General features: G+C 38.9%; 1 protein-coding gene across 1 annotated transcript in view; it reads left to right on the plus strand.

The window, feature by feature from the left end:
- The first annotated feature begins 392 nt into the window (after window positions 1–392).
- The window catches only part of LOC124740834 (NGFI-A-binding protein homolog), a 422,236-nt gene continuing 403,180 nt past the window's right edge, over window positions 393–19,448 (plus strand). The window contains exon 1 of the mRNA XM_047248635.1: window positions 393–753. Within this exon, the coding sequence (XP_047104591.1) occupies window positions 672–753 (82 nt within the window). The 5' untranslated portion in view covers window positions 393–671. The remainder of the gene's footprint in view (window positions 754–19,448) is intronic.

Here is a 19,448-nt window from a genome sequence, read left to right on the forward strand (position 1 = left end):
TATCGAATATATTGCTTCCCCCTACTTATACCTCTCGAGGAGATCACGAATGTAAAATTAGAGAGATTCGAGCGCGCACGGAGGCTTTCCGGCAGTCGTTCTTCCCGCGAACCATACGCGAGTGGAACAGGAAAGGGAGGCAATGACAGTGGCACGTAAAGTGCCCTCCGCCACACACCGTTGGGTGGCTTGCGGAGTATAAATGTAGATGTAGATAGTACTTCTGAAATTCGCGCTTTCCACGGCTGTTGCCGAAACGTCCCGAGAAGAACCGAGCGCTCGCGCTTGCGCACAGCGCAGGAACGGCAGCGCCGCCACCGGCCGCACTCGCGCACAGCGGTCGCCGCAGCCCGCCGGCAGGCGGCAGCAGCCGCGGCGGCCGCCACGGTGGCCGCCCGCTCGCCGCTCGCCAGCTCGTCGGCGCCGTCTTTTTTTTTCCTCCGGCAGTACCTCAGTGAGGCTTTCAAGTTTTTTCCCCCGGTTCTCTTTTTGTGGGCGCCGCTCCCTCCCCCCGCGCTGCGCACTTGCCCCCTCTCTGCGCCCTACCGCTGCCTCTGCGGCTGGCGAGTTTTTACCCTTCCTCCCCGCCCCGCGCACTTATATCTCGAGCATGAATCAGACGGCATTCCGCCGGCCGCCGGTGAGTGTGTGATGCGTGTGTGTGCGTGCACATGGACCCGCGCGAGTACATGAGCCCGGGACCCTCGGGTCTGCAGCAGCAGAAGATCCTCGGCCGCAACAACAACGGAACGCGTGAGTACCTCGGCGACAATGTTCCGCGCTGTCCGGCCGCTGTTATGGCTCCTGCGCGGCCGCCGGCGTCTGTTGCGGGCGCCGCTGTCCGAAAGTCCGGAAAAATCCTGCGCTAGTTTGCTCGCCAGGACACGCCTCCCCGGCGCACGCATTTCGTGCGTGCGTGCACCCTGTGACAGCGCCACACGCCCCTGGCCTCGGTCCCATTATTTTCCGGGTCACGCGCGAATTCCGCGCAAAGCGTTTGTTTACGTGTCTACAAAAGCAGTCTTATCCGACTAACAGCGTGTTCAAATGACACTTCTGACTCTTTTCCATTACAACATATTTTTCTCTCGATGTCTCATGGTGAATAAAATTTTGTGACCTGTTCCGTCAAGTGTAAGCAAAATTTTGTTTATATGTATACTGAATTCTTTTCTACTTGTGTCAATACGGAGGATTCTGTTTCCAAACGCATACTGTGGCTTTCGCACCAAAAATTTTGTCATCCGTAAAAACGTTCTTATCCCTGTCAACGTGTTCAAATTTCATGACGACGACGCTCTATTGCGGTTTGTCCTCTGGTTGTTGGCCGCCAACAATACAACATTATTGACGTCTTTTGCAGAAAAACTTTAACAACAGCCAAATTATATGTAATCCGACCTAAAAACGCCGTTATTAGTATAACGTTCTATGGTATGTAGGTCTGATTTCAGGCTACGTTCCTATTGTTGTTGGCACGATTTTCTTAATGTGTAGATGACAGGGTTCACTGTGCACTGCAGTCATTGTAGTACATTCTTCTTAATTACCAAAACATAAAATTAGTTCTAAATTTTGGATTCGTTCAAACTATTTCAACTTCCGAAGATTAGAGTTCTTGACATCTGCAACTAGATGCAAATACAATTTTGCAGGAATGTAAGAATGCTAATTACTTATGTATTGAATATTGGTGCATAAATACCTTTTATCCCATCCAGAAACAAATGGTGCCTTACACTTTCCATTATATTTCAAAAATTATTGTATACTCTCCATTTAGACTTTGCATCTAATGCAATATCATTAGTCTGAAGAAAAAAACGGATAAGAAATGATTACCCACTTCTAGAGGGAGACACGTACCTAGTCTCTAGATCAGGGTTTCCCAAACTGCCTGTGGAACACTGGTTTTCCGTGTGAAGTGAATAGTCCTTTACTAACAACTATTAATAACGTGGCGTTTTTTGACGTTTTTCTTTCTTTTTAACATTGTATTAGAATTTCTATGTTATTAATTATGATTTAAGTTTGAAGTAATCACTGAATAAAATAAGTTTTTATCATTTTTCAAAATTATTAATTTAGTAACCTTCAAAAATAAAACAAGTTGTTCCATCAAAATAGCAGGATTCTTAAAGTGTTTCGTGAGTGGAAAAGTTTGGGAATCCCTGCTCTAGAACGTCAGTTACATCCTAGAACGCAGTTCACAGTAAATAGTTGTAATCTTGTCGAACACTCGTGTTTATTTACATGTAAAAAAGTAGCCGTAGGCGTAAATTACAGGAGATGACACAGAAAACAGTGTATTGAGAATTGTGTTAAATTCCAAATGAACTACTTTTGTGGTTCGTGTATCATGTTCAGGACTTCGGAACATGTTGGAAAATAAGTTTAACATTTTTATGCTAGATTACTGGTACTGACTGGAGTTCGTATTGCGTACACCAGACGCGCGAAATTAGAATAATGGGAATGATCACCGAGATCGACCTATTGATATGTAGGCTTACAGAACTAGTCATCATCAGCGATATCTCTTGTTCCAGAAATACTGATGTATTGATATTGTCACTGTATTGTACGGTTACAATCTGGCCATCCATTATGTGTTGTATCATGTTTTGAGGAACTAGTTAGATTAATTTATGAAAGATGCCGGGGAGTGGGGGTATGGAAGCAAAATAGGAAGAAGTTATTCTCCGCCAAAGTGATCATTCTGAATCTCGTTGTGAAATACTTTATAGCCTGTTTTACGGACGGCTAGTTCCCCCATGAAGCGTATTTAGAAAATGAGATTGAAAATAATTAATTAATATCTATTGTGAAATGTCGATCTGATCTTCCAAATCTTCGACCAAGTCATGGCTTCTCCCACTACGATTGACTGAAGGCTGCGCCGCTGCTCAGTCGTTAGTTGAAGCAGAGACGCTTGTCCGAAACACGATTAACGCTATTTGGTGGAAATTACTACCAATTCTCCCAGTGTGGAGGCTAATCTACACAACCGTCATTCTGTTATTGCGTTATTTTAATTGAGAAATTTTTTTTAATACGACACATACCGCAAATCAAGCATTCTTTAGTGGGTTGCAGCGTAAATGTGAAACTGTGAGGACTTTTAATTTAAAAAATATTTTTGAGAAAAACGATTTTGGTCAGCGCCGCGACCAGAAATAAGTTTTTTTCTCCTCATGTCTACGAACATAAGCGTGTAGCAGAAACGAGCATTTAACGCAACTGCTACAGGCGTTGTACTGGTCAGTTACATTAAAAATCCACTTCAACCACAACAATACACAGCGTGTCCAAGGGGAATGGTCAGTAATCAGGAATTTAATAGGAACGATCATTCGAAGTCAAAACTCTAGCAAACATGGCCTCTGAATTGTACACCTTAAAAGCCGCGAGCACTTCTTCATCTTCGATACTGTGAAACAAATCTCTTCTACTACAAGCTCTTTGCTTTCCATATACTGAAAGGTGTTAGTATGGACCAAACCAAGAAAAAAGTATCCCGTAAACATGGGCTCTAACGTGTATGCGTAAGGAGCCGTGAGAACTTTTTCACCTTCGCTTCTGTGAAATTCATCTCTTCCACTGAACAAGTGCTCATAGCTCTTAAGGTATGCACTTTCGTCTGAAAAGGTTGAAAAATATCAGCCAACCAGTAGCAAGCTTTAGAGAGACACTGTGTACTAGACAATTTTTGCTTGTTTTGGTGCATAGTTACCCCACCGAAAATATGGAAAGTGAAGAGCCTGCAGTTGAAGAGATTTATTTCGCAGCACTGAAGATGAAGAAGTGCTCATATCTCGTAAGGTATGGATTTTAAGCCCATGTTTACCGGACTATTTTGCTCGGAATGATCGTTCCTGTCACATACTCGAGTACTGGCCGTTGCTTTTGCGACACGCTGTATATGTGTCGCTCTAAGTCAGACATGAACAGTACATGAGAGTCACATTATTAGTGTTATCTTCACATAACATTCCTCGTCTAAGTCAGATTTACGTGAGAGTCACATTATTAGTGTGATATTCACATAACACTCCATCGGGTAACTAGAGGTTGCGCTCTGACGGCGTGGGAAGGAAAAATTAGTGCCCTCCGTGTGCTCGAAATTTGCCCAAGAATTCACATCATTCACATTTTTTTAAGTACCACAGTTGACTAACTTGGTATAGAAATTTTGGAAGTTAATTTCTGTTATTTTTTCCAAACACAATAAACAAATATCAACTAGAGCGTCCGTTCATTAAAGAAAATCACTTAATCGATTATAGGATTTGTGCAGCTTTCGAACGTGGTCTAGTATTTGGGTTCGCATCGTGGCCATGCTACTGACTAAAAATACGCCTTCTTTGGGAGTACAGTATCGTATTCTCTTAGCTAACTAAGTTTTCACTACGGGCAAGGCAGCAGCCTACCTGCTCTTGATACGGGTCATGTAGTCGGAACACGGCATCACTTCCTTGCACTCTAGATGCGTTGGACGAATAAATGCTTTGTGATCTACCTGTATCCCATTTAAACTATGTAGCAAATAGATTTATAAAAGAGCTGCAACATATCCCACACATTTGTGGACATATCATTCACTAGGAATTAAGCGTTATCGTTTTAAATTGTCTGTTGGAAGAATATCTACATCGTCAAATACGAATATGGGTGTCAGTTTCTTACGATGTCTCCGATTTGGTACTAGTGCGCAATGAACCAATCGTACACCGGAAAATACAGCGAATTCGCTAAATGTCGCGCTACACAGAACAGAGAATTACGGAAGATGGACAGCAATACGGGGCAGGTCTCTTAATAATTTGCTTATAATGTTTACATGAAGAGAATGTTCAGAATGTGTAGGTTGAAATTAGACGCTACCCAAATTGTAATGAACGGTTTGTCTAAAGCATCCACGTCGTAAATACAAATATAGGCCTCCTTTAAGAAGAGTGATCGAAGACATGTCGATTTTTTCCTATAGTTGTGACAGCAGTGCAACTCAGATGTTGTAAAGGAATGATTATTTCTGTCTATGAATGATTAGCCTTCTACAATGATATGGAACTCTGACATCGCACTCTTTTTAAAGTTATTGGCATTCGGAATGTGTCCAAACATGCTTTTCAACACTGGAAATATTATACTACAGTTTGTTTTGACGATTCGACAGATACGACAAATAACTGATTTTAAATCCACAGTGTAGTGAAACGAGTAAACAAGACAAAAATATAAGACAGGGTACACAGAGGCAATATTCTATAAAAATCCTAGTGGTAACACAATAAGAAACGATAAATCGTTGTTGGTACACGTTTGGGATATATCAATTAAATCTATATGAATGACTATGTATCTTAATTATCACTAAAATGTTCTTTTGTATATTCTGTAACAGCTGTTTCAAAAACTGCTGATAGAGAATCGAATATCTGCGTAGGTCCTTGTACCATCTAGATATAACTGACAACAGTATACAAGATTCAGATTTGGGCATTATGGCCATACGCATAGATACACCAGTATTCAGTCACACACATATAGGAGGTACATACTGACATACATTTGTAGGATGAACTTTACACATCCTGCTCAGTAGTATGTGGTAACATAGTCAGTTAAGTGTAGGGAGCTATATCGAGATGTTGGCACTGTTGACGAACTCGTACAGTGTTTTATAAGTTGTTATATCGTTGGACGCTTAGAAGGTTTGGAAGCTGTCGGGGTACAATGACGATGAGTCCGAAGATTACTTGCAGGTACGTTTATGTTTTACGTGGTCCAAGGATATGTAGGAATATATGGTTTGGATCTTCCTCTCCGCAAACGCATAGAAGAGTGGTGCTTAAGTTCGCCAGACGGACGTGTTTGTTGAACTTCCATTGATTAAATGTCAGCTGTGCTATAACTGTCGTGAAGCTTCTTGATGTTTGTGTTTTACTATACCAAGGTACTCTTGGAATGATAGGACGAATTAGTGTGTAGTGTCTGTCTTTGATTTTAGATGTCCTCGACCACTCCTCTTGCCCGTTCGATGACAACGGCCTTCTGAGCATGGGTATCATATCTGTGAGAGGAAATTTGTCAAATTTAATAGCTCCATGTAGAGCTGCTTGCTTTGCTGGGACATTTACTTGTTCATTTCCCGGTATACCAGAGTAGCCTTTCATCCATACCATCACGATGTTGCCATAGTTCCTTCGCACCCAAAACACAATGCCGATTAATTGTAGGAACTACGGGGTTGGTACAACTAGTATTACATAGCATTCCCAATATTACATGCACAGAAAATATAGAGAGAGCCACGAGATGGTATTGTGGTGTAAACAGCAGCATCTTGTATATTTTGCTGGGTTATTTGTGTGCTTTCAGCGAGTTATGCTTTCTGCTAATTCGCCGTAAAATATATATACATACGGAGCCCCGCGTGAGAACGTTTTCTATAATTTCTGGGTGTCCTCTGATAATTCAGCTTTCAGAATTTCAGTTTGTTATCGTTATTATCATTTGAAGTTTTTGAACACTTTACTGCTTAGTAACTACAGTGACTAAAGTAGTTTTCCTTCGTCCATCTGGCCCCGATGGAAGCAAACAAATGAAAATGAATGTGGAGCGAGCTATAAACGTTATTTTTCACCTTAATCTTAAATGAACATAAATAAACATTTCGCACTATTTTGTCCTATAGTAGAATAACGCGAATTTAACAATCAATGTGATGTATTGTATGTGACATTAGGCTGTATTATACTAGCAATGGGAGTTTTTCTATTTTGGGTTTCACTCCTCTTAACGCATTTCCCTTTCTCTGCCATATGTGTACCGCAGACTTACACCCTTGATACAAACGATTTTACGAACAAAATTTGTAAAAAATCTTCACAAATTCTGTTTAATATGTTGTGTGTTGGTCATAACTGTGCAGTTTACATCAACTGCATTCATCCGGTGGACGTCAGTGACAGAATATCGTGGGTTAATAATTATGTATACCACATAAAGTCTAAATGCCCCTAGCTGCACTGCTAAATACGAAATTATCAGTCAGTTGCGTTTAGAACATTTGAAGCGTCACTTCACTATCAAACTGAGCCAAAGTGAGAGAGATAGACTAATAAAAACAACCCAAAAGTTTCTTGTGTAACGATTGTTTCGTTTGCGAAGATCAAAGACATTTTAAGACTCAGCAGTAATGTATGTGGTTCACAGTAATTATTCAATGTGTATATTCGAAACATTTCTAAAACACACTAAAAAGATTGACAATTTTTGAATTCACGTCATATATATATATATATATATATATATATATATATATATATATATATATATATATATATATTGTGAACTCTATGAACACGGCATGGAACGAAGTGTCTTCACCGATCTGCAACAAAGCATTCCAGTCTTCCTTTAGAACACAGAGTATGGGCTGCTATGATCCAGGTAATCGGTAACGCTATTTTGTGTCACGCTACTAGCAATGTCAGTTGTGATCGATTCTCAGATAGACATAACTCACGGCCAAAGCATTTCATCGATTTGCAAGCGAAATTACAGTTATGTTGAGTAGGCAGCCATTGCAAGATAGGTGATTTATCAAAAATTCTACTCATACGAAATAAATTAATCTCTTTAGAAACAGGCCAACTAACAGCATTTAATTTTTACAGTGCGCTAAAGGCGCAATAGTCTTACATGTGTGTTAAGTTAATTAGATGAATAATATTATATCAGTTACAGCTGCGAAACACAATAGCCTTCAGTCACAGGTCAAGCACCGATATATCATTTGCGGACCGAATCTTGATCTTGACTATGTAGTGACGACTTGTGTACTTATTTACCATGCATACAACCCTCACAAACGCTCATTTATTGCAAGACCTAACAATATCACTGAAGTAGGAAACTGTATAGGTTCTGTATGTTAATGAAGTTTGTTTAAACAATCTATGTTTTTCCCTGCTGCCAAAGATTCTAAATCTAACCCGTTTCCTAGGTAACAAATTGAAATTCGGGTCATTAGTTAGTACGGGAATTCCTTTATGTAACAATGGTTTTTCTCTGACTCTTTGAGTTGTTACTCCACTGCTTACGAATATGTTAGCCAATAATAAAATGGTGCTATAGATAGGAACCATTGTATTTTTTCATATACAAAAATGCTGCTGTTTTCGCCAACGTGGCCTATTGCCTTTCACGTGACGGTCTTACCTCTTCAACTGGACGCAGAAGTAAGAGAATAGTAGAAGAACACCTGTACGTTATTTGAAGGACGTGGGATTCAAGACACACTGTTTCCCTTATACGTTACCAGTAATAAATAGCACGTAAGGACACGAGAAACAACAACAGCGGAATAATTAAAGCACCGTAGCGATTACTTAAAGAATTTACGTATATACAGACGCTGCAACGAAATATTCGAGATCTAGAAAAACAATGATGATTACGAACAAAGAGCACGAATTTCAGCAACCGCTTTACTACTCAATACGTTCGAATTCGTTTGTACACAGTGTAGTTGCAATGAGGTGAAGCGAAATGTTATAGAAATTAGTAGAAAATAATTCTAAAACCTCTCATCAAATGTTTATCACATCCCTGATTGACGTTCATGAAGAAAGGAGCTCCCTATCCTCGCAGAAAGGCCAAACTTCTTCAATTTTGACTATTTCTTTAATCGCTGCTGCTACAAAACATTTAGGAACTGTGTTTTTATCGATTTGATTTGGTGTACGGAATATCTTTGCTCACTATCAGTTTTTACATAAATAACAGAGCTCCTGACAAAATGCGAACTGTTTTGTTACAGGAGCTTAATTTCTACATTCATATAACCATTAAAGCTCTTGTTAGCCACCACTATCTAAAGGGTGTTCTTGATTTTACTATATGTCTTAATCTCTTCATGTAAAACTATCGTATGACTGAATAGCAAGGCGAAAAACGAATAATACACTTCAGAACACTATTGTTGCCATCAGCAGCTGATTGGCTTACCATCGTAAGTGAAGTACGCTCCAATGAACTTCGTTATACTGTTGTATGTGAGACATACCGTACAAAACTACTATTTTCTGAACAAATGCTACTGGTTCAGAACATAACCGATCCAGGCCTGAATCGTATACGTAGGTAATTGGCTAGGAAGGATAATTCTACAGACACAATAATGTAAGCTGAAATTCAATGCCATGTTAATAATCCTTTTATAAATCAGTCTTTTTCTTGTTGCAGTGTAATATTTAATGGTCAGTCGCGTTCTACCTTTATGCCTTATATTCTTATTCCTTGGATTGTGTTTCTAGAATTATGTACAGCTTTGTATTTACACGTTCTACATAAAGACTGGAAACAGTTCACACCACAATTTTTACATAGAATGTTACTATTAATAATTTGAATACAACGAATTAACGCTCCACAATAATATTTATTAGTTCGTTAAAAACCGTTTCCGCTTCTTAGATCATAGTCAGATAACTTAACGTGGAACAGATAGTCTACACAACTTCACCCCGAGAATTCATAGCTGTACAAAAATGCTGTACAAAGATACGTGACATTTTATGACTATATCGATACAAAACATGAGCATGTTGTAATACAATGGTTTTGGCAGGAGACTCCAGCAACTTTTTCGACCTTACCATTGACATCAGTAACCAACAGCATTTATTTAAGATACAAAGGAAAGCAACCTCAAGAGACACAGTAATATCAGCCAGTTCCCAGCATCCCATATCACATAAACATGCATCCTTCCACTCCAAGTTGCACCGCCTAGTATCTGTACCCCAAACCAAACCAGATTTTGAAAATAATTAAAGAAATAGCATACAGTAATTATGGTCCTACACTGATTGACGATATACTCAGGAAAATGAAGAGACAGAGGATGATAACAGCCTTCTTTTATCTACCTCAGATAGTACAAAACCACACTGATAGCAAATTGGCCCGATGCTGTATGCGGGTAGGCCCTCACAGGTTCTTGCCAGGAAACTAAAGTCCAGGAAATATACATAGCTTTTTACAATAGGAATGCTGTTGCCCACCTGTTCAGCAGCAAAGATAACATTCTCTCTATAGGACAGAGTTGAATTTATAGAATTTCCTGCCGTCTGTGTGACAAATTATATGAAGGTCGATGAGCTAGGGCTATAACCATTAGACTGAATGAGCATGAAAGGAATTGGAGACTGAGAAAGAAAGATTCCACCTTTGCTGAACACGCTCTGAATAAATGGCATTCATGTGATGCGAAATGTGACGTCCTCCGTAAAGTAACTAAAGGGAGAAAACAAACATTACTTGGAATTCTGGCCATTAATAAACACCAAACAAATAATCCAGACTTGGTCGTTAATGACCAAACACAGTTCCACTACTCACCCTTATTAAAGTAGCAGTCGGCTATTACTCCTCTCACTATTAGCTAATAAGCTTGTTATAACTGTTCCACACCCACAGTCCATAGACGTCATTCTTCTTCTCCCTTTTTTCGGTCTGTTCATCACCTTCACCAGTTTTTCCATATGACATAGTGGTCTGTGCCATTACTCACTTGTAGAACATATCTACTTTATACACTCGCTTAGTTTTAATATTGGAATATAAAATTTGTCCAGAGTCTCTTTATTGGTATTGGAACAAGCTCCTGTTCTGTATCGATATAGTCATAAAATGTCACATACCTTTGTACAGCATTCTTTGTATAGCTATGAATTTTCGGTGTGACGTTGTGTGGACTATCTGTTCAACATTAAATTTCTGACGATGGCCTAAGAAGCCGAAAGCTGGTTCATAACGAACTAATAATATTATTGTGAAACGTTAATACGTTGTATTCAAGTTTCTACTTTCCTCTAAGAACCGGCGGAATATTCCATAAATTGTATAAAATGTTACTTGTAGTTACTTGGAAACACAGACGAGTGACTAACATTTTATTTATGAAAAAATATAGCATGAACTGCTTCCAAACTTCCTACGTTTGCACGACAGCAAAACTGTATCATTCCAGAAAAAAATTAACTTGCTATAGCTTTAATATAAAGAAGCGAAACGTGTCTAATAATTAAATATAAAACTGTGGCAAGAAAAAGTACTTTGATTTATAAAACTTGTTTGTGTAACTGCTGCAAAAAAAGACTACTACATCAAACTTGTCGATAAATGTTGCTTTAGGCAAGTTCAAAGGTGAACACATTCAAAACCAAAAGTCAACGAGAGAATCTCTCGTAACGCGAGGACTACGCAAAGACTCGCCGTGAATTGAGCGCGTGGATTGGAATGGGCTCAACAGGGCGACGCCAAAGCGAAAAATAAGTCTTGCTTTAATCCAGAGTAAGTTACAGGATATCAAACTATTATTTCACAGCTAATATACGCTAGTATAGTTTTTCTTATGTTATTTTTTAAGTAGCCTAAAGCAGGAGCACATTCAGTGAGGTGGACTCTTAAGTTAATGTTACTACATGCAGCTCATTTCTCAGAGGAAGATAAAACACACGCAAAATTCATGTAAAGCGATAAAAAATCAAGCCAAAGTGGGGATCAGTTGCAAAAATCTAAAAAATTATCAGTTAGGTAATAATCTTGATGGAGATCGGTCTGTAGATAATGAAGAGTCAGCAATGCAAATTTCAAAATCATTACTGAGGCGCTGTTTACAGTGCTGTGGACAGACACAAAAAGCTCTAAGTTTCATCTGTGATCACGAAGTTTTATCTTTCTTTGCAAGGCAAACCTCCTAAAAATATATTCTAGAAACCTCCTAAAAATATATTCTAGACTTTCGAGAAAAGTAATCTTAAATTGAAGTTTATAAATACGTAAAGTACATGTCATACACGGGGAAGAGAGGAATTTTGCTGTACGAAAAATTTATTTTTCTCCTAGTGCAGAGAAATAGCTGTGTGTATAACGCTTTGTGACCAACACAAAAAAATTTAAAAAGTTTCGCTCTGGATTTTTCCTGATTGTTACTCAATAATCATTCATTATGTTTGAAATAGTAGGATTTCTGCAAAAGCATCGTGGAATATTTGAGTTCTTAAATTATTTCCCTTTGTGCTCAGATTCATTTGTTTTAAACAAATGGTATGATACACAGGTGTGAGAAAGCATTGTGTGCTAGTGCTGTGAATAAAGTGAAATAGAAAAGGTTCTTCAAACAAGCGGACTAACAATCTCAGGAATTCCTAGCATGTCTTCCATCGGAGGTTAACTGTTGAAGATCATAGTTCCAGTAATTCGTTCCTTATAATACAGCCATCATGGAAGAGAGAAAAGACAGTACAGTTAATAAGACAGCAATCAAATCATAGGAGCAGATGTAGGAAAGTGTTAGGTCTCCGTATCCAGGTGCATAATTTGAGGTAAGATCTGTTGATTCTTTGTCCTTAAATTTTGGAACAAACTTTTGTTTTCTATTTATGTTTCTATTGTTTACTTGTTAAACGATCCAGTAAGACTACGAAATTGTGCCTATGTTTGTTTTAATGTCTTTCTTCAATTAGGATTACATATCGTACATTTTCATTCGCTCCAGCTGTATATGGAATGCCAGGAACATGTAGCAGTATTAGAAGAAACAAATATACAAAACCTCTCCGTCGATATGGGACTTAGATTACAGACGTATTGCAGATGTGAATGAACAGGCGGCTCAAGAAACATTATAATGACTGTATAGTACGAACATAGCACGTTAAAAGTTTTCCACGAGTTCAACACACGTGAAATATCTTTCAGAGAACACGTAAGAATAGAAGGAAGATATTTTCGTCTGCATCTAACGAATATGAGTGATTAAGTTACGTGACTAATATAAGGTTTTGATCGCCGCCATTCCGAACGAAAACCTTTATCAAACTCACTTTCAGTTGAAGATTTATATAGGCAATTTTGAGATTTGAGGAGACATGCTAAGCTACACGTGATTCTCAAGGAATCTGCGGTAGTAACTTAACCGTAGGTAACATTTATTGTGAATATCTTTGAGAGTCAGTCATTCTGGCAGCGAAAAAACATAACTGAACATAGGCCTAAAATCTTGGGACTGTTAAGAGCTGACACCATAGATGCTATTGTCTAGATGCTATTGTCTAAGATGAATAGTAGAAAGAGTGACAGTCATTTTCTCTTTCGATATTAGGATATCGAATTTTGCAGCTGCGTGGAAAGTCAGAATATGTGGATGACGTTTGACAATCTCTTAAATTTTTTTTAATGGAAGATGGTCATTATCAAGTGTAGTGTCTATTAAAAGGTTGACCTTGCAGTTTTAACTACATAGGTACAATTTCTATTTTAGTCAGTTACTTTCGAACTTACTCGAGTATAGATATTAATGTTTTGGGAACGTGATTGGACGGGTTGCTGTCATGTTGATTCATAGAGAAAGTAATAAATCAGATGCTCAGTATTAACTTGGGGTTTGAAGAAATACGTTAATATTTCCACGGATCGAGGCAATAAATGATAAAGATTTGTAACATTACGGATAAAATGGTGTAGAGCGAATAAAGATACTTAAGAAATCCCGAAAGTGGCATGGACAAAAAAGGTGATATTGCTGATAGTTAACGAAGGCAGATCGGTCAATATCTAGAAAACCAAAAAGACATATCAATTTTGGTGTAAATAAGTCTTTCGATTGAATATACAGGGAGTATTCTTTATGGTTATTTGCATCATTTCGTGCCGTTTCATGTTTGAGTGTGAGCTGTGCGCACGAATATGGAAAACTGTAACTATACAGTATGTTATTACGTAAGATTTTCGCGTGCAGGAATCTACATCCCTTGTTCATTTCTTTGGAATATCGTGTGTAATCAACGGGAAGAATGTGGCAGTTGATCCTTCCAAAAATCACAATAAATAAAAAAGTAAATAATTTTACTACGCATTTGATGGGACGGGTCAAAGGCCCAATTCGTGAAGGAGAGGAGAAGATGTATTTGACCGTTTTATGTGATCGCTTCTTATGTCTGCTTCTCTCTCACTCTCGATCTGTGTCTCCTCCTCGCATGGGTACACACATGCACATACAAACAAAAGCGTTTGAAAACGTGGGTTAGATGGACGAGATATGAGTTTAAATTAATCAGTAGGAATGTTAACAGAATCTTCCATCGGTACTTTGTATAACAATATTATATCTCTCTTGCTTCAGAGACATAGCAACTAGGCTGGCTGAACATGAACCCAGCTGGAGGTTGCAGAATTCTGACTCTGCAATTGCTGAGAATGTACTGCGTGAGGGTCACAACTACCAGACAGTGTCTTATGTACTTCGCTTAGCTTACAAAGACTATAAACTCAACCTGCTGGAAGCCCTGGAAATTAACAAACATCTTGCTCACAGTCCAGATCTAATCCTAAATGACCAGACACAGCTCAACACTTCTCCTCTCCTAAACTTCATACAACCATCTCTGTTGTTCATTACTTCCCACACTGTCTGTTCCTACATATTCCCATTTTCCTGTGTTCATTAAGTTCTTTTGTTTTATTGAAGTTGTCTGCGTAATCCTTGTAGACTGTAGTTTCAATTGTTAAGGCTTTCTTTTAACTGATACTTGTATTACTGTCCATGTTTAACAACTCTCGTAGTTGTCTCATCAAATGTTGTTTATATTTTATTTGGTTCATTTATTTAATGCATACTGTTACATAGCCACAGTTTTGAATATAATGTTAATGTTAAAATGCAGTACCACCACACTCTCGAAGATTGCATTTACTGTATGTTCCCTCAAACTCCTCCATATTCTTGCATTTATTTATTTCTGTTTATCTTATTGATATTGCTTAAGTTCCTTCCGTCTTCTGTAGTTACATTGATAAATGTTTCTTCTTTTAATTGGTTTGTGTATTACTGTCCATGTTTTATTCATCCTGATGTAGCCTTGTCAAGTACTAATTTTATTTTATTTTATTAGTTTTGTTTATTAATGAAAACTGTTATGTAGGCATGCTGTTACTATTTTGTGTTAAAGTTTTTCCTGTCTACTCCATTTTTACTTATTTACTGTTCAATTTTTTACTTTTTGATTCCATTACCACCACACTGTCAAAGATGTTACTTATGGTATGTTTCTGCTTCAGCCTAGACATGTTACTTCTCTTCCAATGCTGTTTTTCAAACATTGTAACTTCTGTGATGACAATACTCAGTAAATGTCTAAAGATGGCCTTGCAAGCCGAAAACCGGTTAACACAATAAAAGTGATATTGTAGAACAAAAGTAACAAGTTACATAACAACTACAGCCAAAGTGGTGCGTGTGACTGTCTGTGACAGTCGCGTTGATGTCTTAATCTGGAACAAATGTAGATCTTTTAACTTCTCGTGTACATCAAACATCACAAAATAACAATGAGAGAGATCAGACCATTATGACGGGAACTGTAAGTCCCTCTGCAAACTTCGACATAAGTAGGCTAGATTTGCCCTGCAACAGTCATGCTGCAGTACATCAGGGTAGCTGTTTTTGCCTGCCCTACACATGAGTGCACACATGTTACGACGTGTCCATAATTTAGTAAATGAAGTAAATAAAATTTCACCTCTGCCATAGTATATTTTGTTAATTGTGAAATTAGTTTCCGAGGATTGATCCTCGGTCTTCAGGCACCATGTTAAAGTGCCTGAAGAGGAAGGTCTGATCCTGCGAAACTAGTTGCATAATTCATAAAAGACTTTGTAGCAGAGGCGGGATTTTATTTACTGTATGTAACGTTAAAATGTCGGTCAATATGACTTCCCGTAGATGGTTTATAAGTATTGAACGAATTTGGTTTATAAGTATTGAACGAATTTGGTAGTAAATGTCTCATCACTTACAAAAGAATGAAAGAAACAGAGGTAGAAGTAAAGACGAAGGCTTCACAAGTAGCGTCCTGCGACGAGAGTGATCCTCGAATACTTTCACTAAACGTCGAAAGACCTGACGTCAATTTCATGTCAGTATTTATGTAGATAATCGCGACACGATGTAGAAACACAGTATCTGCCTAATCCCAATACAGCAGCAATCTGAATGAAGCCATTCGTTCCTAAATGTCGATACAAGAATGAAACAATAATTAACTAGTCACTTTTTGGTTCATTGCTCATTTCGATGGGTACACAATTGTCAATAAGTGGGTTATTTTGTCTTTTACATCTAGAATTGTAAGTGACACGCAAGTGCATTATTTTCAGCAGCCAGCGATATGTTGAGAAGTTTAACTGACGTCTTGCAGTAATAGTAAGATACGTAAAATCGGTCTAATAGGTGTTATTCTTTTCTATGAAAATATAAAACATTTATTACTGCATTGATTACTTTGTGTTTAACGTTTCCAATTGAAGGGGCATGTGTTTCTGGTTACCAACGATGTGACGATAATATTAACTACTGTCTTGCACAAGCGGTGAAATACTGCTTTCCTTTTCATATGTAGTACATATCTATTAACTACATAACGTACTCGTTGTATGCCTCTCTAACGTAGCACATGTTTGTCACTGCGCATTCAGCACACTAATATTTTGAAAGATACTATATTAAAAATTAATTTTTATTTTTAATGGAAAGCTGCGTTATGTACGTGTTGGCAGTGTGAACATACAAAGAATTTGTATAACCCATATTACATACGTGGAATGTTTATGACGGAGTATCGTATTGTACACTCCGTGTTTGTTCTTACTGTTATGGTCTGTGTCTTACTGCAATACTGCAGCAATGCTTGGCACTACACTTTGTTACCAGTACATACTGGGTGATCGGAAACAGTCCGGAAAACTTGTAAGGATGTAGCAGGGTAAGTTGTCCTGAGAAGTAGTTGTTGAGAAAAAAATTCAATACGTTGCGCCATTTCCGAGTTAACTACATTTAAGCTAGCCAATCAGACCGTTGCCGCAAATTCAAGCGGCGCGCCAGACACAGACGCCAAACGTCTTTCTCGTTAGGTTTCCTAAAACCGAACAAGAGAACGATACGAAAATTGGACGTAAGACGGTAGTAAGGATCGAAGCAGAGCGAAAGGCTGAGCAGTCCCGTGCACTATCATCTACGCTATGAGAACAACTCACACTAATTGTAAAAAGCGGCCCGCTTGAATTCTCGCGCGCAGCCACCTGATTGGCTAACTTCAGTGCTGCCGGTCGGAGTGGCCGTGCGGTTCTAGGCGCTACAGTCTGGAGCCGAGCGACTGCTACTGTCGCAGGTTCGAATCCTGCCTCGGGCATGGATGTGTGTGATGTCTTTAGGTTAGTTAGGTTTAATTAGTTCTAAGTTCTAGGCGACTGATGACCTCAGAAGTTAAGTCGCATAGTGCTCAGAGCCATTTGAACCATTTTTTGAACTTCAGTGCTAATTAACTCGGAAACGGCGCAACGTATCAAGCAGTCTTCCCACAAACACGTCACAGACTTTACGAACTGATGTTTTCTGCATGGTCGTACTGCACCACTAAGTGGACTGTGCCTTTCAATATAGACTAACCGTTTTGTGTCTACGTGATCACACTTCGACACCTGACCTGCCGCCCAGGGGAAAATAAGCATTAATGGCTTGTCACATGTACTTGCAGCTACTAATCAACCTAAAAACACACGACTTGTAATGACTACAATTATTAGTTTGCAAATGACGTAAATATTGATGTAAAGTTGTGCAGTACACAGTCCTCAGTCACAAATAGAAATATCTGCACGTAAACCCGTTACATCCTCTATATATACCACACTTCCCGTGACCTGTCGAAAAGCGATTCAGCTTCCAACAAGCTTGGCGGGGTATGCTGGAAACCACAACCTTCTTTGTTGTATTCTGAACCAGGTGAGCATTGTTGGATGTATGTTAGTTCCAGCGTTGCCGCCACTTGAACGTCACGGCGAAAGAACTGATAATTTACGAATCAACTCAGGGTGGTTTGTGTTGTTGGCTCTTGTAGGGTGTCGTGCAAGGGAGAGTTATGAGAAGTGATCTTCCTGGGAAAATTTACCTAAGCTGCTTTCCTCCCTAGACCCTGCGGAGCAATTTCAACTGGGACAGTTAACGTTAAGATCTGTTTTCAGCAGTTCCATTGTTTCATAAAGCCAACTTGTTCTAGAGGGATGATTTGTTAAATGACGTCTTGTATGCGATTTAGAATAAGCCTTTCTAGGAGTTTATAGATCACACTGAGCAGCTTTACAGGAGAGTAGCGAGAAGCATCTTTGCCTGGTTTCAAGATTGTGATTATATTAGACTGACTGAAAAGATTTGATAATTTTCCAAATAGGCTAAGATAATTGGTACAACACCTAGTATTTCACGAAAGTACCAGCACTGTATGAACATGTGTAGATTTGGCACGAGAGACGACTACGAAAGGCAACGGAAAAGCACCTCCATTATAGTTTAGAGCGCGAGGGCAGGCGGGATTCCCGAGAATGCTCCTCGAGGCAGGCAGAACCAGTATGGGGCACGCTGTTTACCTCCTCTTTAAGAGTCAAGGTCTTTGCCCATGACGTAAATGGCCCCCTGCGACGAGCTGTCCGCATTCTCATCGGACCTTCCCTGAATCGAGCTTCGCATGATCCCTCCCATGTTGCTTGCTCTCAGGTTTCTGTCGACATCATTAAAGACGGGGCGCACTAATTATCTGCTGAAGAGAATTTGTATCAAAGTGCGAGATTGGATTGAGAAATATGATTACACTCTGCGGAATATAAGAAAATTTTGTTGCGATGTGTGACTTCGGGACTTGTGTTCAATTTCCAGCCAGCTTCAGCTATCAATTATATTATTTAATGGCGAATGTTTTGAGTGATTCATGCCACATACTTCGTAGAATTGCATAAATGCGGATATAATGTAGTGATGAGGCACTTATCTTGAGACATATACAAACCGAAAAATCGCCCATAAGGCCTCTTCTTGGGAAAAAAAATCGCGACAAATTTCATGATATGGCGATGGAAGTAGGACACAGAACTGGCGATATTGTCGAGATGTAGACACTTTATACATATAAAAATATGATGTCCTAAATGAAGCGTTGCACATTTAAAGAAACTCATATAGACGTATATGCCCATAAAGAGTAGCAGCAGCTGCTAATGCGCTAATAACATCACTACTGAACGCCAGTAAATCCTCAAACACACAGGCATATGCGCACGTTATTTTCAAACACTGATATGAAACGTTGTTTCTTGAAACCTTTTAATAACTCACTTTCTGTTGATAAAATTTTGTGTCGGATTTCTCCTATACTCGATTTCACAAATAAAAAAGAAATCACAAAAATTTCGATAGCTTAGAAATGCGTGCTAATGATATCAAACTCAGAGTATATAATACACATGTTTGGGATGAACGAGAGAGCTAGGGGAGAAATGCCGCTCTGAAAACGTGTCGTGACTCCTGCAGTGGTGTATTATTGGGG

Source organism: Schistocerca piceifrons, chromosome 1 (genome assembly GCF_021461385.2).
Source record: "Schistocerca piceifrons isolate TAMUIC-IGC-003096 chromosome 1, iqSchPice1.1, whole genome shotgun sequence".
In the NCBI taxonomy this organism is placed as follows: domain Eukaryota; kingdom Metazoa; phylum Arthropoda; class Insecta; order Orthoptera; family Acrididae; genus Schistocerca; species Schistocerca piceifrons.